Source organism: Zonotrichia leucophrys, chromosome 4 (assembly GCF_028769735.1).
Source record: "Zonotrichia leucophrys gambelii isolate GWCS_2022_RI chromosome 4, RI_Zleu_2.0, whole genome shotgun sequence".
In the NCBI taxonomy this organism is placed as follows: Eukaryota; Metazoa; Chordata; class Aves; order Passeriformes; family Passerellidae; genus Zonotrichia; species Zonotrichia leucophrys.
In genome coordinates this window covers 12545080-12559618 of record NC_088173.1, presented here as the reverse complement: position 1 = coordinate 12559618, position 14539 = coordinate 12545080, and the positions used below count along the sequence as shown (strand labels likewise).

General features: G+C 35.7%; 1 protein-coding gene across 5 annotated transcripts in view; it reads right to left on the bottom strand.

Annotated features, from left to right (window-relative positions):
- The window catches only part of FAT1 (FAT atypical cadherin 1), a 103145-nt gene that overhangs the window by 31551 nt on the left and 57055 nt on the right, over nucleotides 1–14539 (bottom strand). For 3 of the 5 annotated variants that reach the window (XR_010439837.1, XM_064710488.1, XM_064710491.1), the window contains exons 7-10: nucleotides 13141–13209; nucleotides 11052–11191; nucleotides 2912–3187; nucleotides 2488–2698 (exon numbers count right to left, since the gene is read on the bottom strand). Coding sequence is in view for 4 of the 5 variants with exons in the window: in XM_064710488.1 (XP_064566558.1) it covers nucleotides 2488–2698; nucleotides 2912–3187; nucleotides 11052–11191; nucleotides 13141–13209 (696 nt within the window). In the remaining variant the exon portion in view is untranslated. The remainder of the gene's footprint in view (nucleotides 1–2487; nucleotides 2699–2911; nucleotides 3188–11051; nucleotides 11192–13140; nucleotides 13210–14539) is intronic. The other 2 variants (XM_064710490.1, XM_064710492.1) reach the window with 1 other exon arrangement.

The window sequence follows — 14539 nt, the reverse complement described above, 5'->3', positions numbered from 1 at the left end:
CTGTGGAGAAAGAAAAAGCAATTAAAAAGAGGAATACAGAATTTAAGGGATGACTGCTTATTTAGCTCTATACTTAAAAAGACATAGATGGAACAGAGACTATGAGCAGACAGAACAGAGACTATGAAAATTTCTTAGTTTTGCTTGATAAACACTTGTTAGCCTGTCTGGAAAGTTTTCTGTAATCAAGAGCTGGCAGTACTTCTAACTTTACTTGTGGGAATACTGCGTAAAATATAGTTAGCAAAGCCATCCAGGACTTGAAAATTAATGCAAAAATTTTCCTTTAGCAAACTTAAATATCAACTGTAGCTGAAAGGAACTTATATTCAGAAGTTAACATTAGTGGAATAAAAGTTACATTTTATAATCTAAAACAACTGGAATGTTTTGGACAAGAAAAAAAGAAGGGTTGTAACAAACAATTGTGAATCTTAATTGTTTATACAAGTATTGTTTAAATGACTGATTCAAAACCAAACTTTTTAAATTGGACAAACAGTTACCTCTCTCTTAATTTCCTATTGATACACAGACAAGTTATTCCCTGGGACTGTATCAGAAGAAAAATAATGCCTGCTGAGAAGAACCAGCTGCCATTTAACATAAACACTTGTTTGCTTCAAATTTTGAAATATACAGATGAACTACACTGCATACAAGACCCTGCTTATGTATAAAATATGCTAAGATTTAACATTTTACTAACCTAAAAAATGACATTATCAAAGCCATGATCTCAGCATGAAAAAAAATCTTTAAAAACTTCTCAGTTCTGCACACAAATAGGCAAGAAGGAGGTTTTGTGTTTTGTTTGAGTTTTTTTCACTGTTGGTTCTTTTTGGTTGGGTATTTTCGGGTTTTTTAGAGCAGACTCTAAACACAATGGCATTCTTAGAATATCCCATTACATATCTAAGCAGCCATTACAAGCATTTAAGGAATGTTCCTTCCATTTGCTTAGAATAGTAATTAAATTCTTTAACCTCCCAGTAGATCACCATCCTATAAAATAAAACTTACAGGTCTTACATTTACTCCTACAAAAACCTAGAAGGAAGGAACAGAACAGCATGTCACTTCATTCTAGACTGCAGGCACACACATTTTTTCTTGCCATTGTTTGGCATTCAGAAAACAAGACTAACAAAATGGGAAGGAAAGAGAAAATTTCATGGATGTTGGTGCCTTGCTTAGTAAATGTCTTTCTAGAAACGTATTTCTAGAAATGACAGAAAAATCTCATGTAATTTAAGCAAGTTATGAGACACTCAAAACCATTCATTCTTGTCAGAGTATCATAACCACAGCTTTGTTTTAATACAGTGTTGAAGTGTGCTTTCACATGAAAACAGCACTTTGAGGAAATAAAGGAAAATATTTATAGTAAATAATTCCTATCCTTTACAGAGCAATTTATGTAAAATTAAAAAAAAAGCACATATCACTTTGCATGTAACAGAAAGTGAATAACCTTTTGCCTTTTGTTGTCCTCTTTAATATATAGTCTCTTATGCTTTTTACTGGGATTTTTTATTTAAATTATTTTTTACCTTGAAAATAGTATTTCACATAAGGAATGAAATTTAAATAACTCTTTTTTTATAGTCATGGTATCTACAAAACTCAGGACCTTGATAATGGCAAACATGTATTAATTCAGATTTAATGGACTGAATCAAAATCTACTTCTGTCTGGTAAGAGAACTCAATCCATGTCATCCTGATTTCTAATATTAAAAATTGCCACAATTTGAACCACATTATTGTAGGCAAGTTCAGAATGATGTACTGAGGTTAAAAATAAGGAGCAGTTCTCTTCTGGCCTGCAATCTGGAAGGAGTCTTGATGCCAAACTGACCAACTATTAAGGAATTTCTTAAATAGCAGTCCCACTACTAAAATCAGCCACAGGAAAGTACAGAAAGCAACCGCTTCTTTGCTGCATCTATTAAAAAAATTACCTTAAAAGCTGGGATTAATTAGGAGTTTGGTACATGCATATTTAAGTTATTTTTGAGCTTCTTACCTCTGCATTATATTAAACACAAAAGCACTTATCTCAAGCTCTTACTCTATTCATCAAATCCTTGCTTTGCCTAAGCCACAGAAAATAAGACCGACAATATCAAAATAGAATGCAATTTTAGACCTGAATGGAATGATTTCTTACAGAAATTACAGATTCTGTAATTTCTAAAGAAATTACTCCTTTTGAGCATCCCAAGATGGCTTTTTCTTCCCCTACTACTAAAATATGCCAAATGTATTGAGAGGATAACATAAATAGCTAAAGGATGTAGATGAATATTTTTAATTTTCTTTTAAATACTCTGAGGCTGTGTCTTCAATACATCTCTCAGAATATGGCACATAAACCTGCCACACAAACTGTCTCCCCTTTTTCACAGATATGTTTCCACACGTCTACAGTTGAAAAACTACCAGCGAGTTCAACAGACTGGAAATGTACGAAAGTGACTATACCTGATTCAATGGAGTACACAATTTCTGCATTTTTTCCTTTGTCCTTATCTAATGCTGTAACCTGGAGCACTGCTGATCCCACAGCTGCTGACTCATACACTCGTCCTTCATAGGCAGGGCTGGTGAACCACGGGGCGTGATCGTTCGTGTCGCTGACATTGACCACCACCCTGGCGTAGTTGCGCTTCACAGGAACATCTTGATCTCGGACCTGCAACAGTCAGCACATCACCAGGAATTACCACTGGAATTTCAGTAGTTCACCAGATACTAGCAGTAATTCATGGTGCAATCAGCCACAGAGTCAAAGATTGCGCAAAAATTGAAGGTACAAATAAGCGTTTGAATTATGGGGACAAACTAAAAGGACATTAAAAAGTATCTGCGTGTAACTCACAACAGAAGAAATCTCATGCATACTCACCATTATTGTGAGAATATGCTGGTTCATGGTCTCATGATCCAGTTTTTCTGAGGTATAAAGGGAGCCAGTTGCAGGGTCCAGACGAAATTTCTTAAGACTAACGGGATCAGTGCTGCCTTGCATAGTGTAAATCAGTTTATTCTTCTCATCCCTGTCTGTGGCACTGACTTGCAGAATTTCTGTCTCTGGTAAGGTATCCTCAGGAATAACAACTTCATATTTTGAAGCAGAAAACTGAGGCCTGTGATTATTTGTGTCTATAACTTTGATGTACACCTGAAATGATACAATGGGAAAGGGAAAACATTGATGATATTTGGTAAAAATAAATGAAAGGAGGATATTTTATTAAAAATTAGACCATGATACTGAAGTAATAACAACTCAAGACAATTTTATTTTGCTGAGAGGAGGAGACATTCAAGATGTGTAGGGAAGAAGAATGTCACTAAAGCCAAATCTGCCTCACCTTCCCCGAAGTCAAACAAGAAATCTATACAACCAGAAGCATCTTAGATAAGACATCTTAAAGGGAATCATATTTGTCCAAAGGAAGACAAAAAACAAAATTCCTTGCTAATTTTGGAATTAAAAATTTAAAATATACAATATGGATCCTAGAGTAGGTAAAAGTACTGCTTTGGGGTGCAAATTTACAATTTTAAGTGATGTTTTCTCAAGGCAGTGCATGCAAGTACTCCTTCTTGCCCTCACATGAAACCAGTCCTCTTTCAGCCCCTCACATCTGCAAATCAAGGCAAGTATAGAGAAGTGGTGGAATTGCCATAGAAGTGCATTATTTTGAAGAACTGCAGGTGGTTTTGTTTACTATTCTCTAGCAATGTAGCCCAATTTCAGCATAGCTCATTGGTCACCGACACGATTTCTCTGAAGTTACAGTTAAATTAAATCTGATGCTTCAATTTGCATCTTTGTATAATATTGCTCACTGGAACCACACGAGATCCCTGCAGCCCCACTTGCATTACACAGCACCAAAGTTTTGTATGAAAAGGGTGAGACAGACAGCCATCATCCTGTTCCTTCTACAGTAATAACATCAGACAACATGAATGCAAAGGAGTTGGCAAGTAGACAGCAAAGCTCCAGCAACACACAGCTAAATTCGGGTTCTTTATGTGCTGCACGTACAGCCATGCTTCTATCCATCCAAAGGCTAGGAGCTTTGTACACATTTGTTAAGGGCTATATATAAACAGGTTTTTAAAATAGGGACCTTCAATTCTGTAAGTGGGTTAAATTACTCTTTGGAGACACTTACTGCTTTCCATTGCTAACTGGTGGAGTCTGCAGGTGTAATTTAGACAAGGTATCAAACCGCATGCAGAAGAAACTAAATTAGATGAATCCTGAGAGTGTCAAATAATTAGGAAATGCTAAGGCTCTTGCTACAGGAAGAAGAAATGTCAACCTTGCAAAACCAGCATCTTACTCTAAAACAGAATAGTTTGGCACACTGATAAAATCACTTGCAAGATGTTGCTATGGAGACTAAGGAGTTTGGTTTTGTCACAGATTAGAAACAGATTAAAGAAAAGAAACAAAGAGTTAGACTAAATATTGACTTTCAGTGGGGAGAAATATTAATGGTACATGACCCAGGATACATATTAGGACAAGTTTTTAAATACATTAACTAACAAATTAAATTGGAAAATGAAGAGTAAGTATTACATAAAAAATGTGATCTTTTTACATTGTCATGATTAAACAGGATGCAATAAACCAAAACCTTGTATAAATGAAATACATTATAATGCCTTGTGGAAGAAGACAAAAAGTTCTAATACACTTACAAAGTATTTGAGTAAAAATAGCTGCTCACTGAAAAAACTGTGCTCAGGAAAATTAAAAATTATACCAAATGAAGATGAACAAACAATTTGAAAAAATATAAAGCCCCAACACTCAATACAAGTCAAACTATAAAAAAACTTCTGCATAAATGAAAGTTTTAAAGGCCATATACAATTACAACACTTCATTAATGGATAATGTGCTTTCAAAATGAACTCATCACCAATTATTTTATTAACTTTCCATCACCAAGAAACTATTAAGGCCAGACTCATAAAAAAAACCCCACCAATGTGAAAAGATGAAGTGTCAAATGCAATGAATTTAAATTAAAATCTCTATTTAATTTCATGTCTATTTCCACTCCCAAATGAGGAAACACAGAAACATAGGTTAAAATTGGAACTGAGAAGGTTTGCAACTACAGAGCAATTCTGTTAAGCAAATCTTTGGAGCAGAAGACATGGCCACCTGTGCTGTTGGTAGTACACAAAACAAATAAAGAAAAATAGCATTACTAGAATGGAGCACCACAAAATCCCCATGCAAACAACTAAGTTAAATGCCAGGAATGTAGTGACTCTAAAAGCAGCATCAGTACCTACAGGACTAGCCATATATCCAATGAACCAGCTTAACTGAAAAGTGAGTTGTTGATCAGGATTTGGCATCAAATCTGGTATTAGCTAGGGAAGCAATTAAAATGACACATAAGGAGAAATCCTCCAGAAAGTACTGTTGGGGTAAACAGATAAGGAGTTAGCTCCTCAAAATGTACAACATTATTAAATATGAATTATTAAAAAAAATATTGCTAAGAAATACACATAGTGACTCAGTCACTACAAATGTTTAGCTCAGGTATTCCATTACTTGTCACACTAGTTGCAGTTTTCTCCACACTGACAAACACCACAAATACACAACTTCATATATTAGTGCAGTCATTTTAAATGTATGCAAAACCCAAAGTTTCTTTCAAACTCGAGAGTTTTATCTACACACTCTAGGATTCCTTTTTCTCTCAGTGACGTTATTACTTTATGCCCCTGCACAAATTCTGGTGGACAAGCATGATGTGACCCGATGGGCTCCCTTTTGGTAACTCGTCTAACTTGGCACACTGGGCTGCTTTAATGAGGGCAGGGGGAAGGAATTACCCCCTTCTGTTTGACACTCACTGGTGGGAAGGTAGATTCACTACCTCCACTCCTGCAGTACAGGAGAGACACCTTGACAAAAGGAAACAAATCCAATGAGAGAGAGGTCATTAAAATCAGTGGGGATTGAAAAGCAATCTCTCCACGGGGGGGCGCAGGAAAGAGAGCCAGACTCTCCTCAGAGGTGCTCAGTGAAAGGACAGGAGGTGATACCCACAAGCTCCAATAAGAGAAAATACAACTAGACTTAAGAGAACTATTTTTTCAAGGAGAGTGGTTAAACATCAGTATAAAAGCAAGTCCAAGGGAGAGGTGTTGTGCTAAGTCAACCCAGGCAGTTACAGCAAGTCACTGAAAAACTAGGCAACTTTGCAGTTGGATCTGCTTTGACCAGGAGTTTTAACAAGAACTCCAGGGTTCTTTCCAATGTGAACTATTAAATAAATATTTAATAAATTTAGTAAGGAAACCCTATTTTCAATTCAGGAGTTCTTACTGAGGCTAAGTGACAGGTGCTAGATGTGCAATTACCTTTTAATTGTAAGAGGACCAAATTTTCATGTAAACTGTTAAGACATTGAAGTTAAATGGAAAGCACTTGCAGAAATAACTGTGAGTGCAGTTTTAAAGACCCATACAGAAAAATATGGTTTAGTGTGTCTGAACACACAAAGAACTTGTGTTATTCTAACATAACATGCAGTATAAAATAAAACTAACTTTTGAACATTTCTCAATGAAATGACAAGATTCAATTCAAATGAAATATGCTAATATTATCTCTTAAGAAAGAGTTGCACATTAAAGAGGCACAATATAGAAAAGCTTAACATCAGCAGACCACAACGTGATCTTTGAAACAAAATGCTCTGGAACTAAAGAAGCTTCATTTATTTTGCAAAAATATGCAAGGGCTGTGTTGCACAGCTGCCTTCTGCCCACAGATCCCACTGAGAGCTATGTACACTGGTTATAAGAGAACAAAGAAGGATTACTTTGAGGAAGGACTTAAAAATCTATTAATAATCTGACAGGTGAAACCTAAATTTGCATAGGGATGTACTGATTGCTAGTAAGAGGAGATATGTGCGATTGACAAAACACACTCAATGTGCACTATTTAAACATAATGTTTGGATTTTAGGTTACTTTAATATCATTTTTCATTTACTGATTCTGTGTGGAGTTTAAAATCTACTCCTGTCCCACAATTACCTTACAGTTACATTGGCATGTTTATATAAATTTTCATATATAGAAAGTTGTATTATCCAGAGATGATATAACTTCATTCCAGCTCTGTCTCTGTAGAGCAATGTAATTGCAAGCAAAATTACAAGCAAAGATGTAGTAAATGAAGATTATTCTATACTTCATTCCCAAAATATCATGTCCATATAGATTTGCAAAAAAGTAACATTAAATATTCTGCAATAGCAAAGCAATAGGTAAAATGCTGCAATTAGCTGTAAACCATCTGAAATATTACTTTCAATGAAAGAAATCGATATATATAGCAATGACTGCAAGTGGCTATAGCTAGAAACAGGACCATTTCTTTTGGTTTTCCCCCAAAAATCAATTCAATAGTTCATTTATCACTACTTAGAGCCTGTGAATAACATTTTCTGCTTCAGTACATAGGTACGCTGACTTGTGGGATTTAGTTATTTAGTTTCTGTATTTTTATTTTATTTTTAATCATAATCCTCCCAAGCCTGACACTAGTATTTTCTAACATCATGTCAAACACCACTACTGTAGGCCTGGAATTTGTTTGTCCTTGTTTTGCCTCATGCATTTGGCATTTAGATGCATGCAAAATTCTAATAGACTCCACGCCTACTATAGCTTTATTTTTCAAAAAAGCTATTTAACTGAAGTCCTGAAAGAGTCAAATGCTCTACAGATGTTAATGGCCTGAGGCCAGCAAATGCCTTCCAGTTTAAAGTCAGATTCAATACACTGCTTTTACACAGTAAGGTTTTCATTTCTTGTGCCCCTCCCCAATTTCTTGCAAATGCCATTTCCTTTTTCAAATTAAATGTAAAATTACTTACTCTGCTGTTAATCAAGATCTGTTAAATTGGTTATATCCAGTGTTTATAGCAATTACTTTGTAAGCTAAAAGCTCTGTATGGCATATTGTTGTTCCTCATGTATGCACTCAGAATTCAGAATTTCTTTTGCCTGTCACTCCATTTTAACTGTTCATCAGCTCTTAGAAGAATCCAATGCCACATCAGCACTTAAATTTCAATCATCAGTATTTTTGCAGTGAGTAATGGAGTTTACACACTGGCAGCCATAAATCACACCTTCAAATTTGATTTTGTATCAACATTTTTAATCCCCTAATTTAAGCCTGATCTGAAATGCATCTTTTGAGGAATAGTCCTGAGGATTATTTTATTGAAGTTGGAGGGGAGACGACCCACCTTGCGTTGGTCAGCATCGACTCCCCTTTATTCATCCATCAATCACTTTTTATAACAGTGTTAATCAAGTTCATGCATATTGCAAAATCTGAGCTCACAATAGGTCAGAGATAACATACCAACTCCACCTTATGTTTCCAATACCAAGATTTGGGTTCTCAAAATTATTCTTGCTTTCCCAAAACAGCCAAAGATAGAACATCCACTTGTTATGAGAAAGCTGCCTGAGAACTCTGATGTGCAAGGCTCTCAAGGCCTTCATGTTTGTCACCTTTACTTGTAATTAAAAATAACCTGAGAACCTCTGCTGTTCACAGAAACAGGCTGTGAGAACCTGCTCCTCACAGCTGCCTTCTAGGCCATCTCTGAAAAAATCTCCAACATTATTTTAACAGATTAGTGCATTTGGGTGGGCCAGGAGTTATGGGGGAGATAAGAGAATCAATTAAAATCAGGATCATGCACCAACAGTTGCAGAGTTTGAATAAATCCACACCTCAATCTAATACACCACACTGAGACTCCAGCAACAACAGTATAACTTGTGCTTATCCCACGAGTAGGGCAAAAGAAAGACAAGGCAAAGGAAGCCTTTGTGCTTGTTTGTAACAGAAACCACAGACCCTGATCCTGCCAAGCCTGAGAGAGGAAGAGAAAGACATGAAAAACAATCACAGAAAAAGCAGTCACAGAAATTACAAATGTGAGACTACTACTCCAGTTCTTCTGGAGAAGAGTGCTGTGGAGTAAATGTTTATAATGATCACTTAGCTTTACAAAATGTTAAAATAAAAAATTCCTTTAAGGAACAAAAAGTACACTGTGCATTCCCCAAAAAGAACTTAATGAATCACATAACTCAGAGGAAAAGAAGGGGTGAGGGTTAAAGTAATTTTCTGACCTTCCCATTCTTGGTTGTTCTAAAAGACAACGCAGGTTATGGTTCAACTGTGACAGCCCAGGACACGTACATAAATTCAGCTATGCCAGCAGCAGCACTGGACAGGCTATCTGCATTCACCAAGGCCCTACATTAAGCCTTGCCTAGTCCCCAGGCTACCCCAACACCCTGTATGATGGCATCTTTGAATGCATTTTTGGTAGTGGGGGTAAAGTGTGTATGGAGAAGCCTCTTGCTGTCTTTTTGAATGTTAGCTGAATTTGTGTTTCCTCTATTTTTTTGTTCTGAGAAATTCCTGCCTTCTCTCCAGCATCCTGTAATCACTGGAAAAGAATCTGCTCAATATTTTTACTACAAGTAGGCGAATTTAATAAATTTACAGCAGGATTCTTCTCCAAACTGTTTATGGTGGTTATCAGCACCAGAGGCAATGGCACCACAGTTATGATTACAGAAAGCTCCTACTGGGAAACACATTGCTGTCTTTGAAGAGTCATGGTCTAGAAAAATCACTCACAATTGTCACCTCTTAAGAGAAGGCATTTCTTAAAGGAAATTGCTAAACTTAGTCACCTTCTACTATCAAATTTACTCTATTTCACCTATCAAGCCTCCAGACATGCAGCCACCTCAATAAAGATTCTGTTTAAAATCCTTAACATTGACAAAAAACATCTTCTGGCTAAAAGCAGAAGACAACATATAAGACATTAGAAAACATTACAGAAAAACATATGCACTGCACAGAAGCTGAACAAGAAGAAATTGTATTTGTAGCACAGATCTCCATGTACAGGAAAGACAGCAGCAACCCACTTATTGCTCTTTGAGTGCCTGAAGGGAAGGTCAATGATAGGGGTAGGTAATACAGACACATCACTGTCCAAGCCCAACAGTCTTTAATCAGTAAATAAAACCTTGCCTTTCTATCTGGAAGAAAAGAGAAGCTCCTCTTTAATCATGCCTCTACTCACACCAACCTCAGCTAAGCTGTATTCTCAAATATATTCAGGTTCTGGGATGGGGAAAGACACTAGATGGCAAAAACAGGTGGGATATACATTCATAAACTACATTACTATGAATTAGACAATACTGTCACAAAAGGCTTCTGCAGCTTTAAGTGAACTTATTAGTCCAACTGCAAAGAATTGCCACCTTCAGAGAGAGCTTCAGTAAAAAGGTAATTTAAAAACATTGGTTTGTCTGAGGTTGCTGCTTTTTTGGAAATTGCTAAGCAATCTCTACTTTCACCAAAACTAAAATAAAGTATTTGGGAGAATACAAAGAGATGTTATAATCTAAACCTTGTTTCTATATGTACATTATGCAGAAAAAGCAGCTTAGTTTCTTGGATATTGTACAACTGGTCATCCACAGATCTTCCGGGGAAGGGGAACCACAAAATTTTAAAATAGTTGTCTTTAAATTTCAAGTACAGTAATCACTTCATGTGGTGATTTTGGAGAAGCTTGTAAGGAGGAGTAATTCAGATGAGTAGTATAAATCCTTTTCTTGTAAGAGAGTCATGCATGCAGGGGCTTAGTTTTTGTTCTCATTTATTTAGCTGCAGGAACATGTTATAACTTAAAAACTGTTGGTTCAGACTACAGTATAGTAACACACCACCTTTACACCTAAGCCACCAAACAACATGGGTCTGTGAATATCAGAATTCACTTCTATTTTAGACAAAGTCCCTAATTTGAACAAACCATGTTCATTGCCTAGGATTAAAAAAATGGTGAGAAGAAAACCCAACAGCTTCCCCACTCTCCAGCTACATACTCTTTTTATAAGTGCTTCGTCAGAAAGTTTATTACCTGAGTGCTGATAGATCTGGTTCCATCTGTTGCTTCTACTGTCAAGTTGTAATTTGATTTCTGTTCTGCATCAAGGGGTCTTGCAACAATGATAGTTCCTGTGCCCTTGTCCACATCAAATCGACTGTCATAGTTGCCACCTTGTTCAGGAAATTGTGAGAGGGAGAAGTTAATAAAATGCATTATTGTATCATCATTTTTATGTATGATCATGTTCTGTCTTCCAATGCTTAATGAAGGTGGAAATATATATACATATATTTATGCATACATTTAGTTTAAATACTTTAGGTTTTTTTCCTGGTAACATGATATGCTGCTAATAGATATTTAAAACTGAGAGTATTGGACAAAGCTGACTTGCCCAGCTCTTGCTAATAAGAATGTCAAGGGACATTCTTATTAGCAAGATTCTCTACTTATAAAAAAAAACCAAAACCATGGAATTTAATGATTCCATACAGCAGGAAATTGAGAATTACTACATCAAATGCAATAGTTTCTTTTGGGAAGATTATCAGCTAATAAGTGAAAAACATACTTTTTATCAAAATATATTAAAATCCCATTTGACATACAGTCAAATTTTTGTCTTTTGGAGCAAAATACATATTATTATATTCATATATGATTATAGATAAGGCTGAAAAAGCTGCAGTACCTCCAAAGGATTATCATCTTAATGTTGAGCATCTAAGGAATTCACTATCTCAGTCTTACTGAGATAGAATAGTACTAAATGTTTAAATGTCCAATGTTTAAATATGGTCAAGTTCCTTTTCTGAAACTAATTATCTTAATTTCCCTTGTGAAACTTTCAAATTACTCTTTGAAATATAGTTAAATAACTGTGTAGATCAATAGCTACACTCAGTTGTTTAAACATTTAATTGATCATCATCTTGCCACTTGGAGCAGACTGCCCTGAGAATGCAATGTCCATTAAGTCCAAATACTATTAGGGATGATGAATACTGCCATTTAACTACAATTGCTTTAGACCTCTCAATAAACTGCCTAAAATGGAAGAATCAATTCTTATTTTGGTCAAGCCAGTGCTAGATATGGCAAACCAGTTTTTCCTAATTATGGGCATGTGTTTTTCTAATTATATTTTACAAGGCTAGCAGATAGCATTCAGATATCATCTGAGTGCTTTTTTTCCTTTAACAAGATTATACATGCTAAGCTTTGCAAATCACTAAATGCGTTTTATGAAAAGCCAAGCTTAGAACTGAGAGGGTGAAGTTCCAAAGGTTGCAAATTTGAACTTAGTCCAAGAAAAAAACAGTAAATACTGAAATGAGCCTCCATTCACATGTAAAACGGATTTCACTTTTAGAAGGTTCCACTGCATGACAAACATATCAGTTTAGGAAAGATGGGCTGGATTCTGCTTCACTGGATTTGAGATATTTGGTAATGACCAACATCACATAATTTTTCTAGTTCAATTGAAAGCCAACTCCTCTTTCTGGTCCAGCAGCAGTTTCTGAATCACTCAAATGGATAGAAACTGGACATGATGAAAGGCAGCAGCTTTTTTCTTAACATGAATTTTTCTAATGGTATTTGTGTAGTATGTCAGTTTTAGAAGGTGAATCTAGTTTTTCCTTTCATAGCTGGCAGGCAAAATCATTTTCTCAGATGTCTCAATGAAGTCCTCTACATTTTAAGGGAAGAGTAAAGTGAGTGAGCATGAATTGGTTCAGCCACTTTTCCCGACACAAGGACAAGCTCTCTAACCAACATTTTTCCCTTCCTTACCAAGAAAATCACCAGGGCCTTGCCTGTATTTGTATTAGCAGTGATATCTGGTGATCCGCTGAAGCAGAACTCAACCCAAACTTCTGCATCTAGTACACTGGAAGTGTAACAGCAACAATTTTGGCCAAAGCCAAAACTGGATGCTCAGAATTGATGCTGTATAAATGTAATGATGACAAAACAAAACAAAAACGAACCTGTCACAAATGCAACCGTGAGCACTTTGATTTCCGAAGGGTTAATAAAATAAATAGTTTATAAATGTACGCTTTCATTTCAGATCTCATAATCTGGTAATAAATTATGTGATCTCAGCAGATACCTTCTGCTGTACAGTTCAGGTCACAAGCCATCTGTAAGATGTAAAATACTTCACTAGCAAGCTTGTCTCCTGGCTCAGCCAAAAAGAAAGAAAGCATGGAAAGCAAGCACAGAACACAAAGGAAAGCTGTCAATCAAATTCATTCATGCTATTAGAAACAGTAAAAGAGGGTGGTAAAGTGACCACCTGTAAGAGTAGCCCATAACTTCACAATATGATCATATATCAAATTTTCCAAAACACTTATACTAAGAAAACTGTCAAAATAAAATGGTTTATTTAACAATGTTTGGACAAGTTATGCTCTTTCCCCATGGAGTTTTCTGTATATGTCTTTCTAAAAAGAGCAGGAAAAGATCATTCATTTTCTGCATTTGGCATACAATAAGAATATGTAAATGTCCAACTGTGCTGCACACTTAGAAGGAGAAGATCAAAATAATACTATCAATTAGAATTCTATTCAGATGTACACACTGTTCACAGTGCTTAACAACTGAGGCATGCTAAGAACAATAGCAAAGTACATCCCCAATTTAATTAACAAATTTTGCTAATAAAAGGCTCCAGAAAAAAAATCACTGCTGTACTGCGTTCAGATTCCAAGAAACCTCTGAGGCCTATTCTATCTACTCTCTTTCATCTCCATGAACTGCTCACCTTTCTCTGACAATGTCACTTTCTTAACCTTTCCTTTAATGGACTCATTTCGGTCCACAGATATTTGTTTGCTATGGATTCCCTAATTCGAATTGGAGTACACAATACCTTCTCATTTCTCCTGCTCAGTTATTTTTATACTTTCTGCTTTTCTACTCCCACATCCCTGAGTGTGTTTGGGAGAACAATGAAAAAGTAGCCTCAGTTCCAAAATACATCGAATGCAGAACTTTGCTCCTATAAGAATGCAAGAAAGCATCCTCACTTTTTAGTCCCTCTAGAGAGCTGTACAGATCTAGGTTTGTCTAAACACCAACACTTTTTATCAATTATAATCTATTTGGACAGGAACTTTTTTTTTTTCAAGAATACATTTAAAAGAACCATTTAAAATTTATATTGTAATTCTGTAAGTATTTAATGCATTGGCAATGATTATCACTTTCATTACAGATTGTTCATGCATGAAGCATGATTTTAGGGAAGAATTGTATCTGTTTGCATGTCCTTGAAAATTTTTTGAAATTTGGCATTTGTATATTCCTGATACATGTGTTAGTTTCATAAACCTTATTTTTAACTGTTGCTGTTCTCAGTACACCTCAGGAAATACATACCAGCAAAACAGATGTTTAAAATACTTAAATTATTGAGAAATAAATTAAAACAATAAATTAATTAATTTAAAATATGCTCTTCCCAGCAGCTTAACATCATAATAATGGCTGAAGTTCTCAGT